This window comes from Mercenaria mercenaria, chromosome 9 (genome assembly GCF_021730395.1).
Source record: "Mercenaria mercenaria strain notata chromosome 9, MADL_Memer_1, whole genome shotgun sequence".
In the NCBI taxonomy this organism is placed as follows: Eukaryota; Metazoa; Mollusca; class Bivalvia; order Venerida; family Veneridae; genus Mercenaria; species Mercenaria mercenaria.
Window position 1 is genome coordinate 67,467,872 of NC_069369.1, and position 27,801 is coordinate 67,495,672.

A 27,801-nucleotide genomic window follows, 5' to 3' on the forward strand; every position below is an offset into this window, starting at 1 on the left:
ATTAGAAAAATCTTTTGACCTCTCTAGAGGCCATATTTTTCAATTGATCTGAATGTTCACCTTTATGATATCTAGGTCAGTTTCGAAACTGGGTCATGTGCGGTCAAAAACTAGGCCAGTAGGTATAAAAATAGAAAAACCTTGTTACCTCTCTAGAGGCCATATTTTTCATGAGATCTTCATGAAAATTAGTGAGAATGTTCACCTTGATGACATCTAGGTAAAATTCAAAACAGGGTCATGTACCTTTGAAAACTAGGTCAATAGGTCAAATAATAGAAAAACCTTGTGACCTCTCTAGAGACCATATTTTTCAATGGATTTTAATGAAAATTGGTCAGAATTTTTATCTCGATAATATCTAGGTCAAGTTCAGAACTGGGTCACATGAGCTCAAAAACTAGGTCACTATGTCAAATAATAGAAAAAACGACGTCATACTCAAAACTGGGTCATGTGGGAAGAGGTGAGCGATTCAGGACCATTATGGTCCTCTTGTCTATTTTAAGACCTACTGACCTAGTTTTTGACCGCATATGACCAAGTTTCGAACTTGACCTAGATATCATCAAGGTTAACATGCTGACCAATTTTCATGAAGATCCATTGAGAAATATGGCCTCTAGAGAGGTCACAAGGTTTTTCTATTTTTAGCTCACCTGTCACAAAGTGACAAGGTGAGCTTTTGTGATCGCGCGGTGTCCGTCGTCCGTCTGTGCGTGCGTGCGTCCGTAAACTTTTGCTTGTGACCACTCTAGAGGTCACATTTTTCATGGGATCTTTATGAAAGTTGGTCAGAATGTTCATCTTGATGATATCTAGGTCAAGTTCGAAACAGGGTAATGTGCCTTCAAAAACTAGGTCAGTAGGTCTAAAGATAGAAAATCCTTGTGACTTCTCTAGAGGCCATATATTTCACAAGATCTTCATGAAAATTGATCAGAATGTTCACCTTGATGATATCTAGGTCAAGTTCGAAACTGGGTCACGTGCCATCAAAAACTAGGTCAGTAGGACTATAGAAAAACCTTGTGACCTCTCTAGAGGCCATATATTTCAAAATATCTTCATGAAAATTGGTCAGAACGTTGGCCTTGATGATATCTAGGTCAAGTTCGAAACTGGGTCACGTGACATCAAAATCTAGGTCAGTAGGTCAAATAATAGAAGAACCTTGTGGCCTCTCTAAAGGCCATATTTTTCATGGGATCTGTATGAAAGTTGGTCTGAATGTTCGTCTTGATGATATCTAGGTCAAGTTCGAAACTGGGTCACGTGCGGTCAAAAACTAGGTCAGTAGGTCTTAAAATAGAAAAACCTTGTGACCTCTCTAGAGGCCATCTACTTCACAAGACCTTCATGAACATTGATCAAAATGTTCACCTTGATGATATCTAGGTCAAGTTCGAAACTGGGTCACGTGCCGTTAAAATCTAGGTCTGTAAGTCAAATAATAGAAAAACCTTGTGACCTCTCTAGAGGCCATATTTTTCATCGGATCTGTATGAAAGTTGGTCTGAATGTTCATCTTGATGATATCTAGGTCAAGTTCGAAAGTGGGTCACGTGCCGTCAAAAACTAGGTCAGTAGGTCAAATAATAGAAAAACCTTGTGACCTCTCTAAAGGCCATATTTTTCATGGGATCTGTATGAAAGTTGGTCTGAATGTTCATCTTGGTGATATCTAGGTCAAGTTCGAAACAGGGTCCTGTGCGGTCAAAAACTAGGTCAGTAGGTCTAAAAATAGAAAAACCTTGTGACCTCTCTAGAGGCCATACTTGTGAATGGATCTCCATAAAAATTGGTCAGAATGTTCACCTTGATGATATCTAGGTGAAGTTCGAAACTGAGTCATGTGCCGTCAAAAAATAGGTCAGTAGGGCAAATAATAAAAAAACCTTGTGACCTCTCTAGAGGCCATACTTTTCATAGGATTTGTATGAAAGTTGGTCTGAATGTTCATCTTGATGATATCTAGATCAAGTTCGAAACAGGGTCATGTGCGGTCAAAAACTAGGTCAGTAGGTCTAAAAATAGAAAAACCTTGTGACCTCTCTAGAGGCCATACTTGTGAATGGATCTCCATAAAAATTGGTCAGAATGTTCACCTTGATGATATCTAGGTCAAGTTTGAAACTGGGTCACGTACCGTAAAAAACTAGGTCAGTAGGTCAAATAATAAAAAACCTTGCGACCTCTCTAGAGGCCATACTTTTCATGGGATCTTTATGGAAGTTGGTCTGAATGTTCATCTTGATGATATCTAGGTCAAGTTTGAAACTGAGTCAACTGCGGTCAAAAACTAGGTCAGTAGGTCTAAAATTATCAAAATCTTTTGACCTCTCTAGAGGCCATATTTTTCAATGGATCTTCATGAAAATTAATCTGAATGTTCACCTTGATGATATCTAGGTCAGTTTCGAAACTGGGTCATGTGCGGTCAAAAACTAGGCCATTAGGTATAAAAATAGAAAAACCTTGTGACCTCTCTAGAGGCCATATTTTTCATGAGATCCTCATGAAAATTGTGAGAATGTTCACCTTGATGATATCTAGGTAAAATTCAAAACAGGGTCACGTACCTTCGAAAACTAGGTCAATAGGTCAAATAATAGAAAAACCTAGAGACCATATTTTTCAATGGATCTTCATGAAAATTAGTCAGAATTTTTATCTTGATAATATCTAGGTCAAGTTCAAAACTGGGTCACATGAGCTCAAAAACTAGGTCACTATGTCAAATAATAGAAAAACGACGTCATACTCAAAACTGGGTCCTGTGGGAAGAGGTGAGCGATTCAGGACCATCATGGTCCTCTTGTTAGACCTACTGACCTAGTTTTTGACCGCACGTGACCCAGTTTCGAACTTGACCCTAGATATCATCAAGATGAACATTCTGATCAATTTTCACGAAGATCTCTTGAAAAATATGGCCTCTAGAGAGGTCCCAAGGTTTTTCTTTTTTTAGATCTACTGACCTAGTTATTGACCGCACGTGATCCAGTTTCAAACTTGACCTAGATATCATCAAGGTGAACATTCTGACTAATTTTCATAAAGATCCCATGAAAAATATGGCCTCTAGAGAGGTCACAAATTTTTTCTATTTTCAGACCTACTGACCTAGTTTTTGACCGCACATGACCCAGTTTCGAACTTGACCTAGATATAAACAAGGTGAACATTCTGACCAATTTTCACGATCCATTGAGAAATATGGCCTCTAGCGAGGTCACAAGGTTTTCTTTTTTTTTTTTTTTTTTTTTTTCTTTGAGCTACAAAGAATATAGCCAGTTTATTCAAAACTTTACACACACATAACATATATACATATATAGATACATACTTCTGAACAGATCAGTGAACAGAGAAAAATCATTCAAATATACATCAGTACGTAATTCAATATAATATGTATAATATGATTATAAACAAAAAACTATAAGAACATTCAAATATACATCAGTATGTAGTTCAATATATTATGATTGTATGATGATTCGAATGTGGGCGTGTAAAGTATGATGTTTTGTTATGAGATAAGAGTCTAAAGGCGTCAGAGAGTTAGAGTATGAGTTGGAAAGAGATAATTCAAGGAAAAAGGTAACTAAGGTCACAAGGTTTTTTAGCTCACCTGTCACATAGTGACAAGGTGAGCTTTTGTGATCACGCAGCGTCCGTCGTCCGTGCGTCCGTTCATGCGTTAGTCCATCCGTAAACTTTTGCTTGTGACCATTCTAGAGGTCACATTTTTCGTGGGATCTTTATGAAAATTGGTCAGAATGTTCATCTTGATGATATCTAGGTCAAGTTCAAAACTGGGTCAAGTGCCCTCAAAAACTAGGTTAGTAGGTCTAAAAATAGAAAAACCTTGTGACCTCTCTAGAGGCCATATATTTCAAAAGATCTTCATGAAAATTGGTCAGAATGTTCACCTTGATGATATCTAGGTCGGATTCGAAACTGGGTCACGTGCCATCAAAAACAAGGTCAGTAGGTCTAAAAAAAGAAAAACCTTGTGACCTCTCTAGAGGCCATATATTTCACAAGATCTTCATGAACATTGATCAAAATGTTCACCTTGATGATATCTAGGTCAAGTTCGAAACTGGGTCACGTGCCGTTAAAATCTAGGTCTGTAAGTCAAATAATAGAAAAACCTTGTGACCTCTCTAGAGGCCATATTTTTCATGGGATCTGTATGAAAGTTGGTCTGAATGTTCATCTTGATGATATCTAGGTCAAGTTCAAAAGTGGGTCACGTGCCATCAAAAACTAGGTCAGTAGGTCAAATAATAGAAAAACCTTGTGACCTCTCTAGAGGCCATATATTTCATGAGATCTTCATGAAAATTGGTCAGAATGTTCATCTTGATGATATCTAGATCAAGTTCGAAAGTGGGTCAGGTGCCGTCAAAAACTAGGTCAGTAGGTCAAATAATAGAAAAACCTTGTGACCTCTCTAGAGGCCATATTTTTCATGGGATCTGTATGAAAGTTGGTCTGAATGTTCATCTTGATGATATCTAGGTCAAGTTTGAAACTGGGTCAACTGCGATCAAAAACTAGGTCAGTAGGTCTTGAAATAGAAAAACCTTGTGAACTCTCTAGAGGCCATACCCTTGAATGGATCTTCATGAAAATTGGTCAGAATGTTTATCTTGATGATATCTAGGTCAGGTTTGAAACTGGGTCACGTGCCTTAAAAAACTAGGTCAGTAGGTCAAATAATAAAAAAACTTTGTGACCTCTCTAGCGGCCATATTTTTCATGGGATCTGTATGAAAGTTGGTCTGAATATTCATCTTGATGATATGTAGGTCAAGTTTGAAACTGGGTCAACTGCGGTCAAATACTAGGTCAGTTGGGTCTAAAATTAGAAAAATCTTTTGACCTCTCTAGAGGCCATATTTTTCAATGGATCTTCATGAAAATTGATCTGAATGTTCACCTTTATGATATCTAGGTCAGTTTCGAAACTGGGTCATGTGCGGTCAAAAACTAGGCCAGTAGGTATAAAAATAGAAAAACCTTGTTACCTCTCTAGAGGCCATATTTTTCATGAGATCTTCATGAAAATTAGTGAGAATGTTCACCTTGATGACATCTAGGTAAAATCCAAAACAGGGTCATGTACCTTTGAAAACTAGGTCAATAGGTCAAATAATAGAAAAACCTTGTGACCTCTCTAGAGACCATATTTTTCAATGGATTTTAATGAAAATTGGTCAGAATTTTTATCTCGATAATATCTAGGTCAAGTTCAGAACTGGGTCACATGAGCTCAAAAACTAGGTCACTATGTCAAATAATAGAAAAAACGACGTCATACTCAAAACTGGGTCATGTGGGAAGAGGTGAGCGATTCAGGACCATTATGGTCCTCTTGTCTATTTTAAGACCTACTGACCTAGTTTTTGACCGCATATGACCAAGTTTCGAACTTGACCTAGATATCATCAAGGTTAACATTCTGACCAATTTTCATGAAGATCCATTGAGAAATATGGCCTCTAGAGAGGTCACAAGGTTTTTCTATTTTTAGCTCACCTGTCACAAAGTGACAAGGTGAGCTTTTGTGATCGCGCGGTGTCCGTCGTCCGTCTGTGCGTGCGTGCGTCCGTAAACTTTTGCTTGTGACCACTCTAGAGGTCACATTTTTCATGGGATCTTTATGAAAGTTGGTCAGAATGTTCATCTTGATGATATCTAGGTCAAGTTCGAAACAGGGTAATGTGCCTTCAAAAACTAGGTCAGTAGGTCTAAAGATAGAAAAACCTTGTGACTTCTCTAGAGGCCATATATTTCACAAGATCTTCATGAAAATTGATCAGAATGTTCACCTTGATGATATCTAGGTCAAGTTCGAAACTGGGTCACGTGCCATCAAAAACTAGGTCAGTAGGACTATAGAAAAACCTTGTGACCTCTCTAGAGGCCATATATTTCAAAATATCTTCATGAAAATTGGTCAGAACATTGGCCTTGATGATATCTAGGTCAAGTTCGAAACTGGGTCACGTGACATCAAAATCTAGGTCAGTAGGTCAAATAATAGAAGAACCTTGTGGCCTCTCTAAAGGCCATATTTTTCATGGGATCTGTATGAAAGTTGGTCTGAATGTTCGTCTTGATGATATCTAGGTCAAGTTCGAAACTGGGTCACGTGCGGTCAAAAACTAGGTCAGTAGGTCTTAAAATAGAAAAACCTTGTGACCTCTCTAGAGGCCATCTACTTCACAAGACCTTCATGAACATTGATCAAAATGTTCACCTTGATGATATCTAGGTCAAGTTCGAAACTGGGTCACGTGCCGTTAAAATCTAGGTCTGTAAGTCAAATAATAGAAAAACCTTGTGACCTCTCTAGAGGCCATATTTTTCATCGGATCTGTATGAAAGTTGGTCTGAATGTTCATCTTGATGATATCTAGGTCAAGTTCGAAAGTGGGTCATGTGCCTTCAAAAACTAGGTCAGTAGGTCAAATAATAGAAAAACCTTGTGACCTCTCTAAAGGCCATATTTTTCATGGGATCTGTATGAAAGTTGGTCTGAATGTTCATCTTGGTGATATCTAGGTCAAGTTCGAAACAGGGTCCTGTGCGGTCAAAAACTAGGTCAGTAGGTCTAAAAATAGAAAAACCTTGTGACCTCTCTAGAGGCCATACTTGTGAATGGATCTCCATAAAAATTGGTCAGAATGTTCACCTTGATGATATCTAGGTGAAGTTCGAAACTGAGTCATGTGCCATCAAAAAATAGGTCAGTAGGGCAAATAATAAAAAAACCTTGTGACCCCTCTAGAGGCCATACTTTTCATAGGATTTGTATGAAAGTTGGTCTGAATGTTCATCTTGATGATATCTAGGTCAAGTTTGAAACTGGGTCAACTGCATTCAAAAACTAGGTCAGTAGGTCTAAAATTATTAAAATCTTTTGACCTCTCTAGAGGCCATATTTTCAAATGGATCTTCATGAAAATTGATCTGAATGTTCACCTTGATGATATCTAGGTCGGTTTCGAAACTGGGTCACATGCGATCAAAAACTAGGCCAGTAGGTATAAAAATAGAAAAACCTTGTGACCTCTCTAGAGGCCATATTTTTTCACGAGATCTTCATGAAAATTAGTGAGAATGTTCACCTTGATGATATCTAGGTAAAGTTCAAAACAGGGTCACGTACCTTCAAAAACTAGGTAAATAGGTCAAATAATAGAAAAACCTTGTGACCTCTCGAGAGACCATATTTTTCAATGGATCTTCATGAAAATTGGTCAGAATTTTTATCTAGATAATATCTAGGTCAGGTTCAAAACTGGGTCACATGAGCTCAAAAACTAGGTCACTATGTCAAATAATAGAAAAAACGATGTTGTACTCAAAACTGGGTCATGTGGGAAGAGTTGAGCAATTCAGGACCATCATGGTCCTTTTGTTAGACCTACTGACCTAGTTTTTGACCCCACGTGACCCAGTTTCGAACTTGACCTAGATTTCATCAAGGTGAACATTCTGACCAATTTTCATGAAGATCTCATGAAAAATATGGCCTCTAGAGAGGTCACAAGGTTTTTCTATTTTTAGACCTACTGACCTACTTTTTGGCCGCACGTGACCCAGTTTCAAACTTGACCTAGAATTTACCAAGATGAACATTCTGACCCATTTTCATAAAGATCCCATGAAAACTGTGACCTCTAGAGATGTCACAAGGAAAAGTTTACGCACGGATGCACGTACGATGGACACTGCGCGATCACAAAAGCTCACCTTGTCACTTCTTGAAAACATAAAAAATAGATTCTTTAACGAAGATTTTACAGATTTGGAGGAGTTTGTAAATGATTATGTAGCTCAGCAGAATGTTGCTGTCACAGAATACAACAAGAAAGTCGAGGAAATGATGAACAGTTACAGGGATTTGTTCTCGTAAAAAATCCCTGGAAATAATGTGCACTTTCCAGGATATGTCTCTAGAAATGAACTGCACTTACAAAGAATTTTCTCCAGAAATGATCTGCAGTTACAGAGCATTGTCTCCTGAAATGATCTACAATTACAAGGATTTTTCTCAATATGGTTGACAGTTACATAGATTTGTTCTCATAAATAAACTCCAGAAATTATTTGCAGTTACAGAGATTTGTTCTTAAAAATAATCTCTAGCAGTAATCTACGTTTGCAGGGAGGGAATACTTTCTGGAAATGGTCAACATTTACATAGATTTTTCTCTTAGAATGATCTAAGTTGGTTGGATTTGTTCTGGTAAATAAAATCTGGAGATGAGTGAGTGTTTTGGATTTATTCTCATAATTAATCTCCTTAACCTTTAGCCTGCTGGTGGCAGGTGATTTTGCATTTGCGAAAATTTGCCAAAAATTGGGTTGAATATGAAGATATGATCTGTTTAAGTAGGGTTTTATATTTTTAATGGTCTACTTTCTGTGACAATAGAAAATTCTCACATCATACTTGTTGCTAAAGACTAGGCTTAAGGATATGAATAAATTGTGTTTTTTTTCACTGCTTCATTTTAATGAACTATTTCAAGGCAATAACTTATTTTAAAAGTAGTGTGTTACAGACATTTCATAAAGAAAGTTGTAGCTTTCTGATTGGCACTATCTTTATGCTTCATCAGAAAAGAGCAGTGTTATGGTTATGATAGAAGAATATTCGTATAAATGTTCACAAGTTGCTGTTAATGTTATGTTAAACATGTGTTCATTTTATTACTTTCTTAGTTTGTTTTTTTTTTTTTCAATTTATTTTAGGTGGATTATAAAACAAGATTATTTTTTTTCATCACTTTAAGCTTTTGAATATTGTCAAACTTTCGATATGCTACAAGGCAATGTTGTACAAATTTTACACAATCTTATCTACCAGAAATACAATATACACCAATTTAAGTCCGTCATGGAAACAATCTTTGGATGCTAATCCCTTCTTTGAAGATGTTGTTAGTGAAATATATTATGTTTTTCCTTTATACATGATAGTTAAAACATTTACATTTATAGAAATGTATGTTGATGTGTGTGTTGGAAGACATACAGTTGAAACTCGTACTTGGAATTCAAAGGGACGAGGTGTTTTACTTTGAGATAACTGAAATCCTTCTTAACCTTTAGCCTGCTTCCGGCAAGTTTCTGCTTTTGTGACCAGTGCAGACAAAGATCAGCCTGCACATCCATGCTGATCATGGCCTGCACTGTTTGCCAATCAGTCAGTAAATTTTCAGTGAACACCCCTTCAAATAATTGGTACTGTCCAAATTGAAAGATGGACAAGTTCATTATAGAAAATTAGCACGGTAAGGGTTAAAAATGATAATTGGTGCACATAATTTTTGGAAGGGATTTTGAAATGTTCTTCAAGATAGCTAGAGTTTCCGGATATGCGAGTTAGAGATACTGAGTTTCAACGCAATTCCAAGTAAGGCCCATTTAAAAAATCTGTGTTTGTTGTCCCCAGATCATTCTTTTCAAAATTTGGCTAGTAGATAAACTTGGGTTTTGGAAAATAATTGTTCTCTTGCTTGTTGAATTACAGAACTATGAAATTAAAAATAAACAGGAAATGAAGCTGGTTGTTTACTTTTTTTCATTTTCCTGTTTGACTGGTTCATTAATACATGTTGTCACTTAAAAAACATTATTTTGGAATGGTAAAAAGTAAATTTTAGTTTTGGGGGAGGGGTGTATTTTAGAGTAGGAAGGGAGACAGCAAAACCATATTTTTTTAATGGGGCCTAAAGTCTATGCTATCTTCAAGAAAATATTTTCACATGTCTTCTTTTAAAATGAATATTCTGTATACATTCCAGCTACATGTCTGTGATATTTAAAAAATCCATCCATATTTTGTATTTTTGTATGTTATATGCTGTTGATTTTCTCCACATGATCTCCTTGCAATAACAGTTCTGACAATTTGCAACATGCCGAATTGACATTCTGATGCTTGTATATACTGTTGAAATTTTGTTTATGCATAAAAAAGGAAGATAGAGCTGATTTACAACCTTCAAAAATAAACCTCGCCCCCACAAATTTCTCTCATTACCTCTCTAACATACGTGGACAAATGGTACATTAATTTCAGAAATTTACTTCATTTTAGGCTTAACATAAAGATGCATAATTATAAAATGTACTTGTCATCAGTAAGACAGAAACAGCTGTCTCGGTAAGTGGCCATTCATCAGATAAAGATTATGAAGTATATTTTGTAATCAAGTGTTCTTGACAACTGAGTTTTTTTTGTTTTTTTTTTTAATTTTTCCAGTTTCATTACCTTTAGAAGTGCTATTATTTATATGCATAATATCATAATGTGTCTTTTTGTTTTGAATATATTTGTTTGTTCATATGATTTAACTATTAGTGTTTTAAAGTTGCTCAGTATTAAACTGTGTGCTTACCATCAGCATATCAGCTGTACGAGTTTGTCTTTGTCTTCATTATACTGCACAATCCCTGCAGTAGCCTAGTGTTAGAATGCCTGCTTCGAGTGGGGGAGGTCGTGGGTTCACTCCCTGGCCACGTCATACCAGACATGAAAAATTGTACTTATAGCTTTCTGGCTTGGCCCTCAGCATAAAGAGGATAGTAATAGAGCTGTGCAGCCCAGTGTCAGTGTAATGTGACTGGGCGGGGTCTATGTCAATGCAAAATACTACACAATTTTTAATTTTAATGAGTAGTTATGTCAGGATCACCAAAGCTCAGAATGTTACTATGAAGGTCACAAAGCATGATGACTAGCTTTCTTATTGGGGACAATAAATCTTCTGTTTGTCTTGAAATGTATATTCTTAAAAGTACCTCTTGGGGGTATACTCAACACCAGGACAGCTTGTGTATCTTTCTTACTGAAAATAAGTAAAAAAAATCCCATTTTGAGAGTTTGAATGCAAGAAAGTGAAAGTACTGCAATTGAAAGGTCAAAGGTCATTATGGTTTTGTAGGTTTTAACGGTTTTCAGGTAACTAGAAAAACTGTCCACAAGTATTCAAAGTGTAACAACTCTATTGTAAATAATTGAACTACATGTTAAACTATTTCTAGACCCGTTTTCTAAATCGGTTTGACAAAAAGGCACAACATTTACACAGAAACGGACAGCTTCAAGTTTGTGGACAATATTATTATTATTATACCAGATTTATATACTGGTTCTAAAACATTTAGCAGCCTCTTGCCTAAACATTTATTAGCCAAATGTTTTACCTTCAGCGAGGTCTTCCATCAAATTATCACAGAGAACATACCCTTTAACTGGGGATCCAGCTCATGTTCTGTAGATCTGTACTCTTCCTATTGACCATAGCAGGCAGATTGTTTATAAGGAAAGAACAGTGTTTCACCTTCAGTTGTGACCTTGATCTTGGACAAATGCAACTGGAGCACAGGTTCTTTATCTTGACGAGGTAACATTCAACTCGAGTTTCGTAGATATCCATAATGGTTTGACCTTCACTTTTGACCTTGTCCTAGGGACTACACAATTGAAGCAAGGGTTCTTGTTGACTTGATGAGCTAAACTTCACAATATAAGACGCAATTCAAAAAAAAAAAAAAAAAAAAAGTCCAATCATTTGACCTTCAGTTGTAATCTTAACCTGGTGTAATTAGAACATAGGCTCTGCTCATCAACTTCACAAGATGACCCATAGGCTCTGCTCATCAACTTCATGAGATGACCCTTCCACCCAAATTTTATGAACTTCCTTCAAAGGATCAAGAAAATACAGAGGCTTGACATAATTAGACAACATGAACACTATTCTTCAGTCCTTGAATCTGCCTCGGACTATACACAGCTGTTACTTAAAATGACAGGGTGCCATTATCAACGTCCTTTTCTTAAAGGTTAAGGTCACGACGCCTGTGGGATCACAATTTATGATGTTTGTGTCACTAAATCGTATTGTCCAAGCTTTAAAGCACGTTTAACTGAATTTCTTAATAAATGACAATGCAGGACAGTTTGCCAGAAACAGACAATTGGACACATGTGCTAAAGATTTTTCTCATATATCTATAGGAAAACTTGATGGGAAGGAATGAAAACAAAGTATATAATAATTACCTATATATTTTTGTAAAATATGTTTATAGTAACACTATTAAAATACACAATATTGCACATGTATAAAGTTCGAATGACATAACCTCCAACTAACATATAACTATTCTTCAAAACAAGTTATTTTTAATCTATGAAAGATAGCATTAAATGATTTTGGGTTGTTTTTGTTCGGTTTTAAGTCGCACCAACACAATTATAGGTCATATGGCGGCTTCCCAGCTTTAATGGTGGCAGAAGACCCAAGGTGTCCTTCTGTACTGTGCATTATTTCATCACAAGCAGGCACCTGGGTAGAACCACTGACCTTCCATAAACCAGCTGTATGGCTTCCTCATATGAAGCATGAGGCTCAAACTACATGAGGCATAAAAAATCAAAGACCACTATCTTTAATGACTTGAAATCTAGATCAAACGGAAAATTAAACCATTTTACTGATGTCATTCTATTGTAGTAACTGTCGATTCTTTTTCCAATTCCACAGTTGGTTAACAAATGTATCTGTCATCAAATCATTATTACTGTTTTTACTATCAAATCATCTTGCCTTAAATGCCTATATTGCCAAACATGTACAGTTTTTCATACTTTTTTTTTTCTATTTTGTCTCCATAATTTTAAGTGCAAATCAAGTCCTGACCCAGTTCCTCAAATTATGATTGCATGTCCTTGATTTTCAATCTACTACAACCAATTATGGCACTGTGAACTGGCGTTAATATATATTTTCTTTTAAAATTAAATATCCACAGTTATGGGAAAATCTCTATAACATGAATAAATATATCACAGTTTAACCAGGCCCTCACAGGCAGCAAGACTAAACAGGAAGTTTTCTGTAGCTGGTGGCATCTTTCGTTCTTTCAGACTTTCCAATGATATAGTTCCATCTTCTTCAGCAAGTGTTTTTAGGTTGTTTAATAACTCTTTGGTTCTGTTGGCTACCTCCTGAAACATGTTTAAAATTGATTGATAGTCGGGACTGTTTTGTTCTGACAGTTTTTGTATTGCTGTCGGTACATCCAAAGAATCTTTCACTGACTGAAGATGCAGATGGGAATATTTGGCAAAAGAGAAACTGATAGTTGATACATGGTAAGAAGGCTCTGCCTCCTAACAGCCAGGGCCCAGCTGTTCGAAACTTTAACCGGCAGTTAAACTAACCGTCAGTTAAAGTTTGATTCAAAATACTATTCTTGGTGGGAAATTCTAGAATGATGTTTTGATTTTATTGTAAAGATTATTCAGTGGTCATTATTCTTAACTCATACATTTGTATTTCTAAGTCTTCTGAGATGTACAATTTCAAATAATCCTGAAAGTTAATCAACCGTTAGCTTAATCTCCTGTTAAAAAGTTTCGAACAACTGAGCCCTGAACAGTAAACTGACAGCCATATATTACTATCTGCACCTAGAAGTAATAGCTTCTTTCCTAACATATATATGATAAAAGCAAAAGAACTTTCTTTTAAGCTCTTTTTTTTCCCCCCTTAAAGTAGCTAAAGAATAAAGGACCCTATCGGTTTGTTTCAGTGTGAGATCAAAATATATTTCAAGCAGAACACCATACGTAATATTTTCAAGAGTGGCACAGCCACCAGTGAAAATGTAAATAATGATGTTAAAGAGTGACATATGTATCAAGCTTACAGTGAAACAAGCAAATTTTCATTTCATTTATGCATTTTCAACAGTTTTAACTAAATCATGCCCATTTTACCCACAAATCACATGCATTGCATCACAATCTTGCTGCACTGCGATAGCTATGTATCATGTATCATGAGAATGAGGCATTGGCTTTGAAGTATAATTTTTCTACAACAACCATCCTATCTCATTTACAGAGAAAATTGTTCAAATTCTTAGGTTAAACAAGAGCACCGCCTTGCGGGTGCTGACGCTCGTCTGATTTGTATAATAGAAATATTGTCCTACCCATGATTTTCTAAGTCTAAAAAGGGCCATCATTCTTGCAAAAAGCAGGATAGAGTTATGTTTCTTTATGAACAGTGTCCGCTTATGATGGTGAAAAACTGTTGCAAGTTTTAAAGCAATAGCTTTGACAGTTTATGACAAAAGCTGACTTAAACATAATACTCAACCAAGAAAACTGATTTTCTAAGTCCAAAAGGTGCAATAATTATTGCAAAAAGCAGGATGGAGTTATGTTTCTTGATGTACGGGTCAGCTTATGATGGTGAACAAGTGTTGCAAGTTTCAAAGCAATAGCTTTGATAGTTTAGGAGAAAAGTTGACCTAAACATAAAACTTAACCAAGAAATCTGATATTTTCTAAGTCCAAAAGGGGCCATAAATCTTGCAAAAAGCAGGATGGAGTTATGTTTCTTGCTGTACAGGGTCAGCTTATGATGGTGAACAAGTGTTGCAAGTTTCAAAGCAATAGCTTTAATAGTTTAGGAGAAAAGCTGACCTAAACATAAAACTTAACCAGGCGACGCCGACGCCAATCAAGTGATACAGTAACTCATCATTTTTCTTCACAGATCAGTGATGTAAAATTTGCAATTTAAGTCATACTAAATTTGCAGAATTCTTTCAACATTTTATGGTTGTGCTTATATCTTTATGTTTGGGTACATTTTTTCATCTATATCTTTACTTAAATATATTTTGCAAAGAATTTCTGATCATGTATAAATCATATTATTTTGTACTAAAAAAGTACTTCCTTACCAGCAAAAATAACCTTGAGCACTACATGCAGGTGCCAATGCACATCTGTATGAGCTTGACGTAACGCAAAATGCAAAAAAAAAGTTACGGTTCAAGGCCTTACTCATCTATTGTTGACAAAAAATGTATAAAATTTTAAATATTTAGCGTTAAAGAAAAGTCGACAACTTCATTAGTTTTGCAAACCTTTATCACTTGCTGCTGATTTATTTCTTCGTCTTCAATCAGTTTCACCATAAACATGGCAATGTCTTTATGTAATTTCCCCATTGCAAGTGCATCTGAAATACAAAAGTGAACAAATTCAGACCTTATCATGAGAATGAGGCATTGGCTTTGAAGTATAATTTTTCTACAACAACCATCCTATCTCATTTACAGAGAAAATTGTTCAAATTCTTAGGTTAAACAAGAGCACCGCCTTGCGGGTGCTGACGCTCATCTGATTTTTTTTGTGTAATAGAAATATTGTCCTACCCATGATTTTCTAAGTCTAAAAAGGGGCATCATTCTTGCAAAAAGCAGGATAGAGTTATGTTTCTTGATGTACAGTGTCCACTTATGATGGTGAAAAACTGTTGCAAGTTTTAAAGCAATAGCTTTGATAGTTTATGAGAAAAGTTGACTTAAACATAATACTCAACCAAGAAAATGATTTTCTAAGTCCAAAAGGGGCAATAATTATTGCAAAAAGCAGGATGGAGTTACGCTGCTTGCTGTACAGGGTCAGCTTAAGATGGTGAACAAGTGTTGCAAGTTTCAAAGCAATAGCTTTGATAGTTTAAGAGAAAAAGTTGACCTAAACATAAAACTTAACCAAGAAATCTGATATTTTCTAAGTCCAAAAGGGGCCATAAATCTTGCAAAAAGCAGGATGGAGTTATGTTTCATGCTGTACAGGGTCAACTTATGATGGTGAACAAGTGTTGCAAGTTTTAAAGCAATAGCTTTGATAGTTTAGGATAAAAGCTGACCTAAACATAAAACTTAACCAAGAAAACTGATTTTCTAAGTCCAAAAGGGGCAATAAATCTTGCAAAAAGCAAGATGGAGTTATGTTTCTTGATGTACAGGGTCTGCTTATGATGGTGAACAAGTATTCCAAGTTTCAAAGCAATAGCTTTGATAGTTTGGGAGAAAAGTTTACCTAAACATAAAACTTAACCAAGAAATCTGATATTTTCTAAGTACAAAAGGGGCCATAAATCTTGCAAAAAGCAAGATGGAGTTATGTTTCTTGCTGTACAGGGTCAGCTTATGATGGTGAACAAGTGTTGCAAGTTTCAAAGCAATAGCTTTAATAGTTTAGGAGAAAAGCTGACCTAAACATAAAACTTAACCAGGCGACGCCGACGCCAATCAAGTGATGACAGTAACTCATCATTTTTTTTCAAAAAATCAGATGAGCTTAAAATTGTCAATTAGTCCTATGAAATTTCCAGATTTCTTTCACATTTTTTATGGTTGTGCTTATATCTTTATGTTTGGGTACATTTTTTCATCTATATCTTTACTTAAATATATTTTGCAAAGAATTTCTGATCATGTATAAATCATATTATTTTGTACTAAAAAAGTACTTCCTTACCAGCAAAAATAACCTTGAGCACTACATGCAGGTGCCAATGCACATCTGTATGTGCTTGACGTAATGCAAAATGCAAAAAAAAAAGTTACGGTTGAAGGCCTTACTCATCTATTGTTGACAAAAAATGTATAAAATTTTAAATATTTAGCGTTAAAGAAAAGTCGACAAAAACTTCATTAGTTTTGCAAACCTTTATCACTTGCTGCTGATTTATTTCTTTGTCTTCAATCAGTTTCACATAAACATGCATGTCTAAGATTCCCATTGCAAGTGCATCTGAAATACGGAAAAATTCACCTATCAAGAATGAGTGGCTGAAATTAATTTTTCACCATTTTTTTTACAAGAAAATTTCAATTAGTAAAAATTAAGGATATGAATTCATAAGATTTCAGCTTTTAAAGATAAAAAATAGGAATTTTACTTGTTTGTTGTGATTTAATTCTTGACCTAACCATGAAACCTACAAAAATTAGTCCCCTAAAAATATTAATTATTCTAGTTACACAACAAATCTAGCATACAAATTCTTCTTAAGTGGTTTCCTTGTTTAGCATCAAATGGTACAATTGAGTACAATAACAGGTGAATGTCATTCCTTAACTTATTCTTATACTATGAAATCATTAATATTTGTGGGGGACTACTTTTCGTGGATTTCGTGGTTGAATCAATCCACGAAATTTAATCCCAATGAACAAATTAAATTCCCACTCACTTTATGTTCAAAAGTTGAAATCCACGAATTCATATCCCCACGAAATTGCCATTTTGACCAAAACCACGAAATTTCATGCCAATGAAATTAAGTGATTTTACAGTAAGAGGTTGGAGGAATGATGACACTGGATACTAAGAGACAATATCAAATACTTTCCACTTCATACATATAGCCAAGGGTAACCAAAGAAATACTGGTGTAAAATCATTTTAAAATTGGACCTGCTGTTCTGACAAGAAGATATTTAAAGTTTCCACTATATACATAAAAGGAATAGTGACCAAGTCCTCTGGAGACATTGTTTTTTAATGATACTTTATAGCAATTTTCAGTTGCTATCTTAACCTGGTATAGGTAGGGCAGGTTAGCAGAATGGTAGAAACTGCACTCCCATGTGGTCAAAGTAAGAAAATAATTATTTTTTGCAAATAAACATGTCAATAAAATGGGAGAAGTACCGTTTATACAATAAGTGATAAAAATTTAATTTTCCATCTCATATTTCACCTGTGTATACCTTTAACTACTTCCTCTTTGTTTCTACTACTGGATCATAACTGATTTTTTTGCAAAACACTACCATCACTTGAAATGCATTTCTTTTACCTTTGGCATGTGGTGCTACACTTATCTGCCCCGCTGTTCCATTCACAAATACGTCATAAAGGTCACTCCTGAAACAGTGAATCTTTTACAGTTATCCGCGTTACACCGTATAGCGGATAACTACTGTCCAATCATAGCAGCATTACAAAACATGCAGAACTAGTTTTGGTATAGCCAAGGGCGTGGTATTATGCTATATAAATAGAAGTAATGAGGAGAGTATTCAGTTTCTAGTGACACCTTTCTAAAGTCACCTTCTACTTTTCAAAAAATCCAGGGTGTTTACAATTTAAGAGAAAAACATGCAAATGTATTATTTTTAAGCAGGGTTTCGGGAATGAATTTCATATAAATGAAATAAGCATCAGAATGTTTCAGATATTGCTTATGCATATGAAAGTGTTTCATTTACGTAATTCAGCGGTTTTTCAGTTTATCTGAATATTTAATTTTTCTAAATGTTACGACCTGTATCATGCTCAATTTTCATTTAATACCAGAAAAACGAATGTAATAGATCAAGGAAGTCGGGGGGATGGAGACACCTTTCTGTTTGCAGTCCCCCTCCCTCTCCAAATTAAAATAAATAATTAAAAGATGAGGGTAAAAAAGATATATAAATAGGAGTTAGGGGTTAGGCACCCGGCTTGCAGTTTCCCGACTTTCCTTTAAAATAGTCCTGTCACCAAAATGAAACAGACTCCGTGAAAATTATAAGGTTGTGTAACAAGAGAAAATTTTTGTTTTTATTCAATAAAATATTTTATTTTTTAGAATATGATAATTATATTGTATCACGTGGACATTGTTGTAATATTTGCTGCAATAGAATCTGACTCTAAATAAATTAATCTCGCAATATGCACAAAAGTGTTTTGTCTTTTGTTGTAGAAGTTATTGTAAGGAAGCTGAGAAGGGACCTACAGTAATGTTGCCATCATAATAGTCTACCTGACAATATAGAAGGTCTCTGAAATTTTCATTTTTTTACAGATTACACTTAAATCCTTTGTTATATATAGAGTATACTTTTTGAGTGTACCAGTATACAGAATCTACCTAACTGAGTAGTGAGACAATTGCTATATTTCTTATTACATGTGGAAAGTGCCTCATTTTGTAGTGAGATGTATCCCATATTCAAGAAAAACGAACTGATTTTCCCTTTATTTTACGTTTATGTTGAAATACACATTTTGCAACAAATTTTAATCTGAAGTGTGAGAAAAAGACACACCTTATCAAAATGATGTCAGACGTATCATGACATTACAAAGATGCACATTACTTAAAAGTTCCATTTCATTTCATTCTTTGCAGTACAACATTCTGAAATTTTTATTAACCTTTACCCTGCTAAATTTTTAAAATGGACTGGTCTACCATTCAATTTGGACAGTACCATTTATTCTTCAAAGGGGTGTTTGTTGAAAATTTACTGACCTAATAGCAAACAGTGCAGTTCATGATTAGCCTGCATGGATGTTCAGGCTGATCTTGGTCTGCACTGGTCGCAAATGCAGAACCACCTGCCAACAGCAGGCTAAAGTTTAAGTAACATTATCAGAAGCAAAAAATATACTATAAAGAACAAAACACTATTCACATTTTCATATTGTTTCATTCAGTTTTACAAGATGCCATTTTTCAATGAATGTAAATTCCTAAGAATAGAACTAGAAAACATTTAAATCTTTGAGTCATTACCTACCTACCTTGACTCGATAGTTGCATCTGTAAATCCCGCCACATAGTGATTACTTGTCTTCAGTTGGTCCACCTCCTCATCTACCAATTCAACATATGGATAAACTATATTCCAGTTCTGGCGATGCCACACAAAAGCGGGCAATGATCTGCAAAATGACAGTCTAACCTGTATCAATCAGATAGCCACCAGATAGAAATAATCTGACTGCTTAAGGCAGGTGACTGCTTAAGACTAAGTTGAAACTAGCGCAAGAAGTCACTTCGGGAAATTAGCTGACTGGCTGCTTAATCTAGGTGGCTGCTAAGCAAACATTTTTATTACAGCACAATCTTTTTAGAGAGGTTACAGTAACAGGCAAGACAAGCAGTTCAGCATGTGAGTATTCATTTATCATGTGAAAGTAATTAACCGGTATGTAAAATACAATAGGTTTATTATAACAGTAGCTTGATCTGGGATTTTGTATTGGCTCAAGCGGATTTTGCCAGATTGGATCTCATGAGGTGCGCAAGCCCACAGTGTGATCCGTCCTTGCAAAATCCACAACAGCCGAATACAAAATCCCAGATCTAGCTACAAAATGTACTATTGTAGCGACCCTTTTATTATATACATCCATCTCTTTGTTTGTTGTTTTGTTCTTGATTAAAATCTTCAATGTTTGTTCATGTTAAAATAGAAATGAGTGAAGTGTTTGTGTGCACTATTGATAGAACTGTTTCAGTCATGCATATTTAAATGAAAGTAGTCCGGCAATATACAATACAAAATGTACAATACACATTTTTTTCTGCCTGTTCATATTTACTTGTGAAATATGACAGGATTTATATAGGTATATAATAAAAACTGACAGAAGAACTACTGACAATAGTACCTTGTAAACTGTAACAAATCTTGTATAGAATGAGGTGGGAAGTAAACAGCTATCCTTTTCTTTAGTAACAATGCTGTGTATATCAATATAGTCTCCACACCAAACACCTCTATAATACCTGGAAATTACCAAAAATTAAATTATATCTCCATATTTCTTTTTGTTTATACAGCTATCTATAGTCATATGGTGTCTTTTTAGGTATTAAATGTTGAAAGAACATCCTACGTGCCACCAGAGCAGACGCAATGGTCTAGTGGTAACACTCACTACGAAACAAGGGGTCGTGAAATTGAGCCCCCACTCCTCCAAACTAAAATTACTAACACTAGGATAAGAAAGCCATGTATTGGTGCTTTACACTTGGCATGCAAAGGAACATGGAAAGCTTCAGAAATTAAGAGTTTCTTCTGTATGTAACACTATCCTCCAACTTAAATAACTGACAGTCTTTTGGACGAGTTGTCCACATGAGTTTCCAGTGGCAACTTTAACAAAACTTACAAAGAAATAAAGTAGATGCCTGTCTCGGTATCATTTCAGGCATGGGTGTGCATGTAGGCACAGCATGCAGACAGTCAACCAGCACCTCTAAATGCGCTGGACGTATTTCTCTCACAGAAATCAGAAGTATCATTGTAATGAAGTTCCCTTTTAAAAACTGAACATTTAACAGAGACAAACTTCTTACCAGCTAGATTTGAATTTGCATAAGCGTGTTTTATTTGATAATCTTGAGTTGAAAATTTCCCATTTTCCTCGCTGTTGCATTTTCCCTTTGTCACAACTGCTAGATACACTTCCAGTATTGAAGTTGGTGAACCTGTTTTACAGTAACGTTGACAAAGAATCTGGCAAAGAGCTTCGTATTTTTCTGGGTTGAAATCTTTTGCTAGAAGAATTAAAGAGAAGGCTTGCACCTAAAATAAAACATAATATTACACATCTGATCTTCATGCAACTAAAAGTAAACATAAAATCACACATCATAATAATTTATATTATTTTCCCCAAGAATTACACATCGCATCCTCTTGAATCTAAAAACAAACTTAACAGCATACATTAGATTGTCCTGTACCTGAAAACAGATAAAACAGTTCACATCTTTCAAGACATAATTTCAAAATTATCATTAATTCTTACTGGTATTACAAAGATAATAAATTTTTTGTAGATTTTCCTATGTAAAATCAAGTGACCCCTCGGGCAGGGTCAATTCTGACCCAGGAGTCATGATTTGAACAAATTTGTAGAGGTCCACTAGGCAATGCTTCACACCAAATATCTAAGCTCTAGGGCTTCTGGTTTTTGAGAAGAAGATTTTTAAAGTTTTTCCTTTCGGTTGCCTTGGCAACCAGAGTTCTGAATGGAATTCAATTCTTTGAAAAATTTTGAAAGGGGGCCACCCAAGGATCATTCCTGTGAAGTTTGGTGTAATTCTGCCTAGTGGTTTTCAAGAAGATTTTTTTAGAAAATGTTGACGGATGGACGACGCACGACTGACGACGGTCATTGAGCGGTCACAAAAGCTCACCATGAGCCTTTGGCTCAGGTGAGCTAAAAACACAGGAACTGTTACCTTCATTGCTAAGAAATCAAACTGGAAAACTAATCTCTAGAGGATAATATTAATAGTATTACAAGTGAAAAGTGTGTGTGTGAAAGTGTGTGTGTGTTTGGGGGCTGGGGGGGTCGAAAATAAAACCACAAATGCACTTGTAACTTAACATATTGATGAACAACATGACTCTTGGTTGAATATTTTTTGAGATATGTGCAACACCAACTTTTAGATACTTTATGTGTATTTTTGACCAAATCAAGGACCATAACTCTGGTCTTACTCAGTGAAATCCCAAACAATACACCAGGTGAACAACTTTACATACTAAAGAACAATCCAAGAATGTTGTGCTCCAGGTCAAATACTATGTATAACACAATGTCGGATGAACTAACAGACAGACCGTTGGACACTGACAAATCTAAATGCTAAAGGCATACAAGAGGGTCACGATGACCCTGGATCGCTCACCTGAGTAATATGAGCTACATGTTTCAAATGTCAAACTGATGATTTTTAGAAATTTTTTGGAAGATTTTCTGATGTACAATCAAGTAACCCCTGGGGTGGGGCCAATTTTACCCCGGGGGTCATGATTTTAACAAAGTTTGTAGAAGTCTACTAGGTAATGTTACATATTGAATATCTAAGATCTAGGCATTCTGGTTTATTTTTAGCAAATTTATGAAGATTTCCCTATGTACAATCAAGTAACCCCTGGGGCTGAGTCAATTTGAACCTGGGGCAGTCAAGATTGAACAAATTTTGTAGAGGTCCACTAGGCAATGCTACATGTCAAATATCTAAGCTCTAGGCCTTCTGGTTTTTTTTTAGAAAATTTTGAAGATTTTTCTATGTACAATCAAGTAACCCTATGGGGCGGGGCCAATCTGACCCCGGGGGTCATGATTTGAATAAATTTTGTAGAAGTCTACTAGGCAATGCTACATGTCAAATATCTAAGATCTAGGCCTTCTGGTTTATTTCTAGAACATTTTTGCAGATTTTCCTATGTAAAATCAAGTGAACCCTGGGGCCGGGTCAATTTTGACCCCGGGGGTCATGATTTGAACAAATGTTGTAGAGGTCCACTAGGCAATGCTACATGTGAAATATCTAAGCTCTAGGCTTTCTGGTTTATTTTTAGAAATTTTTTGAAGATTTTCATATGTAAAATCAAGTGACCCCTAGGGCGGGGTCAAAATTGACCCTGGGGTCATGATTTGAACAACTTTAGTAGAGGTCCACTAGGCAATACTACATGTCAAATATCTAAGCTCTAGGGCTTCTGCTTTTTGAGAAGAAGATTTTTTAAGATTTTCCTATGTAAAATCAAGTGACCCCTGGGGCGAGGTCAATTTTGACCCCGGGGTCACGATTTAAACAAACTTGGTAGAGGTTCACTAGGCAATATTTCAAACCAAATATCTAAGCTCTAGGGCTTCTGGTTTTCAAGAAGAAGATTTTTAAAGTTTTTCCTTTCGGTTGCCATGGCAACCAGAGTTCTCCATGGAATTCAGTTCTTTGAACAATTTTGAAAGGGGGCCATCCAAGGATCATTCCTGTGAAGTTTGGTGTAATTCTGCCCAGTGGTTTTCAAGAAGAAGATTTTTTTACATATTGTTGACATCAAGCGGTCACAATAGCTCACCATGTCACTTCGTGACAGGTGACCTAAAAAGCTCAGTCATGGGGGAACTTTTCCTAAAACGAAACAATTTCAACACATGTTGTATACCTTGGGTAAGTTATCTCTGTCGTCAACTTTGCGAGTAAAGATGTAATACCATTGACGGCCCAGCTGACTGTATAGAAATTCAACAAAATGTTCATTTCCTTGACTGAGACAACATTTCCTAGTGAACAATGCTCTCTGTTGTTCAGTAACCATGGGATATGACCATGTCCATAAAATATCATCATTTGTATCCTTCTCTGCAATAAAAAAGAAGATATGAGCCGCGCCATGAGAAAACCAACATAGTGACTGCAGGGCCCTCGTTTGCCGATTTTTGGGGCCGAAATTCGGCCCCGTTCCCCCCTCGAAATAGTATGTTTTTTTCCCCCCAAGTATAGAAAAATTCCCCCTCGAAAGAAAAAAAAATTCACTAAAAAAATCGATACCTGATAGTCTTAGGAGCGTCTCGTAACTTAATGGGCCTGATAAAGTTTTACTGATCCGTATAATACGCGCGTTTTTCAGTTCCCCAGATGCGTGTATGCAAAGTTACTTCCCTTTGAAAAAAAAATGTCGCATAATGCAAAATCATACCGTAAAAAGATCACGGATGCAACAGGGGCGAAATGCGCAAAGACAGATTTGCTTTTTAAGCAGCATGCCCTCAAAAAACAAACTACTGTCACGGACACCGCTGTTTCACCAGGGCCAGACATGCACAATCAGGTAGATATGATGAAGGGAAGCCCTGCTCCGGCTGCTGCTGAGACAATGTTCGTGGATACTGCTAGTGCTACCGATAATGACGATGACGTTAGTGTGAATAATTATATATTAAACTCTGAATAATTTTTGCTAAGAAATATTTGACCTTAATTTAAATTTTTTGTTGTGTTGTGCATAAAGTAAACCTCAGAGAAAAGAGCAAAACCAAGCCAAGGATCGAACCAGTCAGTGTCGGTGACATTCCATATCTCCAGAATGAATTCCCCCCTCCCTTGAAAACGACGCGAAATTCCCCCCTCCAAGGGCCCCGGCCCCAATCCCCCAAAATGTAGAGAGGGCCCTGCTGACTTTTAGTGTGTTTGCGACCAGCATGGATCCAGACTAGTCTGCGCATCCATGCAGTCTGGTCACGATCCATGCTGTTCGCTTTCAAAGCCTATTGCAATTAGAGAAACCGTTAGCAAACAGCATGGATCCTGACCAGACTGCGCGGATGCACATAGCAGCAGTTTGTCATTTTGACATCTCTACAGCTGAATCTACTTTCACTTTCATTTTGCAATTTTTGCAACGATCTGAAATGTACATCTTTTGTAACATTACCAACACTGGGAGTACTTGGAGAAATATGTTAGGCACGCAGTAAGCTCAAATCGCAAGTATACTCTTCAAGTTCTAGAGTGAGGCGATTACTGCATGAAGATGAAGTATAGTCTTTAGACATAATGTCAAAATATTTTTGAAAAGGAAACAGAATGTGGCTGAGCAAAGTACATGTGATATAAGAGAAAATTTATTATTCCGAACTTAACAACTTCTCTTGAAAGACATGTGTACTTATTCTGTACTGCTTGAAAATTGGGATAAATCTTATGAAAAACAAAGGCATAGGAGGCCTAAAAACATAAAACAAATATTCACATGAGGGGCAGTTAACCTTAAAGTTCTAGTTGAGTAGCCCATAAAGACTGTTTGTATGATAAAGTGCATGTCAACCAAAAATACTAACTGACAAACAGATCTACTAACTTTATTTTTCTATTTTTATTTCCGAATACTGAACTGTCCGACTAATGGTCTCTTCAAAAAATGGGAGTAATATACCGGAAGTTAGTGTATTTTCAGAAACCAGAAAGATAGTGGCAAATTTTATCAATTCAGATATGTAATGCAATTTAATCCTACATAATTGTGAATTGTTAGCGTACAGGAGAAGAAACAAGCAAACCTATCAATCCGGCTGAAATCAAATCACAGAGAGCTGCCATCTTGAATAAGATGACTTCCGGTACACCCAAAATAAGGTTAGAGAACGCCAATTGTTTTCCCATAGAGGGTATACAATAGTAATTTAATTTGCTATATGTTTTAAATTAGCAACTTTCTGAAAGCTGTAACACATAGCCAGGCCCATTTAAAAAAGATTAATAGCCTTATGTCCTTAAATGACCTATAAACCACAAAAGAACACAACGAAAAGTAGGGGTCATGAATGTATCGTCTAAGAGAGATTTTTTTGTCTGATAAGTCAACACTATGGAATATCTTCCAAACTGACAGCTAAAATGTGGCTATAAACACATATGTAATTAGGTTTGTTTACATTTCTTTGAATGCAAAATATCTTCTTGAAAATGCTACAAAAATGTCAGGTATAGGCCACAATGAAATAAAAAAAAACAGGACCTGGCTTACATAAAACTTGAAAATGCCACTTTACCTGGGTAAAAATGGAGGATTCTTTCTTTCCACCATTACCCGAAGCACGGAAGTGCTGCTAGATTACCTATTTAATACTATTGTTAGAGGTTAAAGGTCAGTAATTCAAATCCTTCTTTGTTTCACATAAAAAACGACAACTCCAGGTCGTCTTTACGTATCTTTAGAGAACATTACTTTTTCCTACACCTATTTTTCATGAAAGTTCTATCACAAATTAACGAAAAAATGAAAAGGAAATAGGGGGTTATGTAGTTCCTAGTGAAATGCCAGTCAGTTGTGGTCTGCTACCCTAAAAATGGCGCATATTTGCTCTCGTCCGCGCAATAAGGAATAAGGTCAGTAATTCGGTCGAAAATGTGCTTCCGTAGTGTAGTCGAAAGAAGTCCCAAATAAATAGATCCTAATTTTACCATTTTCTGCGCAAATTCGTGTTGAACGAGTGCTTTAATCACACTTTTTCGCTACTAGAATACATTCTGCATGAAATGAGTAGGTTTTCATGTTCATACAACCCACATGGCAAGTTTTGCAGATCGAAACCGGAAGTCGGTGTTTATTGCGCGGAGGAGAGCAAATATGCGCCATTTTTAGGGTAGCAGACCACAACTGACTGGCATTTCACTAGGAACTATTCAACCCCCTATTTTCTTTTCATTTTTTCGTTAATTTGTGATAGAACTTTCATGAAAAATTGGTGTAGGAAAAGGTGATGTTCTCTAAAGATACGTAAAGACGACATGAAGTTGTCGTTTTTAATATGAAACAAAGAAGGATTTGAATTACTGACCTTTAACCTATAAGAGCTGAAAAAAGACTATTCTCGGAACACATCGCAATTAGTCTTTATAGCCATAAATCGGTTGTATATGATATAAAAGAGTGTTTCCAGTGCAAAATAATAATGAAATTTGAAATTTTTTGAATTTTGACCTTATTTTATGTAGATGCGCCTATTTCAGCAGCGATTTCTGGGATTAAAAAGCCAATTCTTTGTCTCCAGAATGTCAGAAAATGCACAAAATGCATCCTTCTGGGTCTTATTCATGACAGAATGAATGATATTTCAGAATCCCAGTGAAAAATGATGCAAAAGAGTGAAACTTTTACCAAAATATACAATAAAAGGTCCATAAGGCCAAAATTTAGCCCTGTAAATGGGTAGGGGGTGGCTTCTATTAAATGTCTATATTTCTCTAAAATCTCGAAATTTCACAATGAAACTTGGCAATATGTTTGGTGTTACATCTTTCTTGGAAATAGAGATGAAAATGGTGTGAAATTTGATAAGAAACATTTCTTATAGGAATAAGGTCAGTAATTCAGTCGAAAATGTGCTTCCGTGGTGTAGTCGAAAGAAGTCCCAAATAAATAGATCCTAATTTTCCCATTTTCTGCGCAAATTCGTGTAGAACGAGTGCTTTAATCACACCTTTTCGCTACTAGAATACATTCTGCATGAAATGAGTAGGTTTTCATGTTCATACAACCCACATGGCAAATTTTGCAGATCGAAACCGGAAGTCGGTGTTTATTGCGCGGAGGAGAGCAAATATGCGCCATTTTTAGGGTAGCAGACCACAACTGACTGGCATTTCACTAGGAACTATTCAACCCCCTATTTTCTTTTCATTTTTTCGTTAATTTGTGATAGAACTTTCATGAAAAATTGGTGTAGGAAAAGGTGATGTTCTCTAAAGATACGTAAAGACGACATGAAGTTGTCGTTTTTAATATGAAACAAAGAAGGATTTGAATTACTGACCTTTAACCAATAAACACCTACTTCCGGTTTCGATCTGCAAA

At 35.9% G+C, this 27,801-nt stretch overlaps 2 protein-coding genes across 5 annotated transcripts in view; one reads left to right on the plus strand and one right to left on the minus strand.

Annotated features, from left to right (window-relative positions):
* Positions 1–10,452, plus strand: part of LOC123547333 (dynein axonemal assembly factor 9-like) — a 160,456-nt gene extending 150,004 nt beyond the window's left edge. For both annotated transcript variants that reach the window (XM_045334350.2, XM_053551632.1), the window contains exon 35: positions 7,830–10,452. In XM_045334350.2, the coding sequence (XP_045190285.2) occupies positions 7,830–7,939 (110 nt within the window). In that variant the 3' untranslated portion in view covers positions 7,940–10,452. The remainder of the gene's footprint in view (positions 1–7,829) is intronic.
* Positions 10,453–12,093: 1,641 nt separating this feature from the next.
* On the minus strand, positions 12,094–25,571 carry LOC123547332 (DENN domain-containing protein 10-like). Of its 3 annotated transcripts, none has more exons than XM_045334348.2 (8): positions 25,505–25,571; positions 23,611–23,807; positions 20,997–21,225; positions 20,306–20,423; positions 19,433–19,573; positions 17,718–17,785; positions 14,989–15,083; positions 12,094–13,051 (listed from the first exon to the last, which is right to left on the minus strand). In XM_045334348.2, the coding sequence occupies exons 1-8, from the start codon at positions 25,542–25,544 to the stop codon at positions 12,890–12,892; spliced, it is 1,050 nt and encodes a 349-aa protein (XP_045190283.2). In that variant the 5' UTR covers positions 25,545–25,571; the 3' UTR covers positions 12,094–12,889. The 3 variants fall into 3 exon arrangements, 2 of the variants coding, with proteins under 2 accessions (XP_045190283.2, XP_053407608.1); XR_006685626.2 differs by having other exon boundaries at positions 13,034–13,051; positions 17,629–17,785; positions 25,505–25,544; XM_053551633.1 differs by lacking the exons at positions 12,094–13,051; positions 14,989–15,083 and adding an exon at positions 16,651–16,666 and having other exon boundaries at positions 17,629–17,785; positions 25,505–25,544.
* Between the last annotated feature and the right edge of the window lie 2,230 nt (positions 25,572–27,801).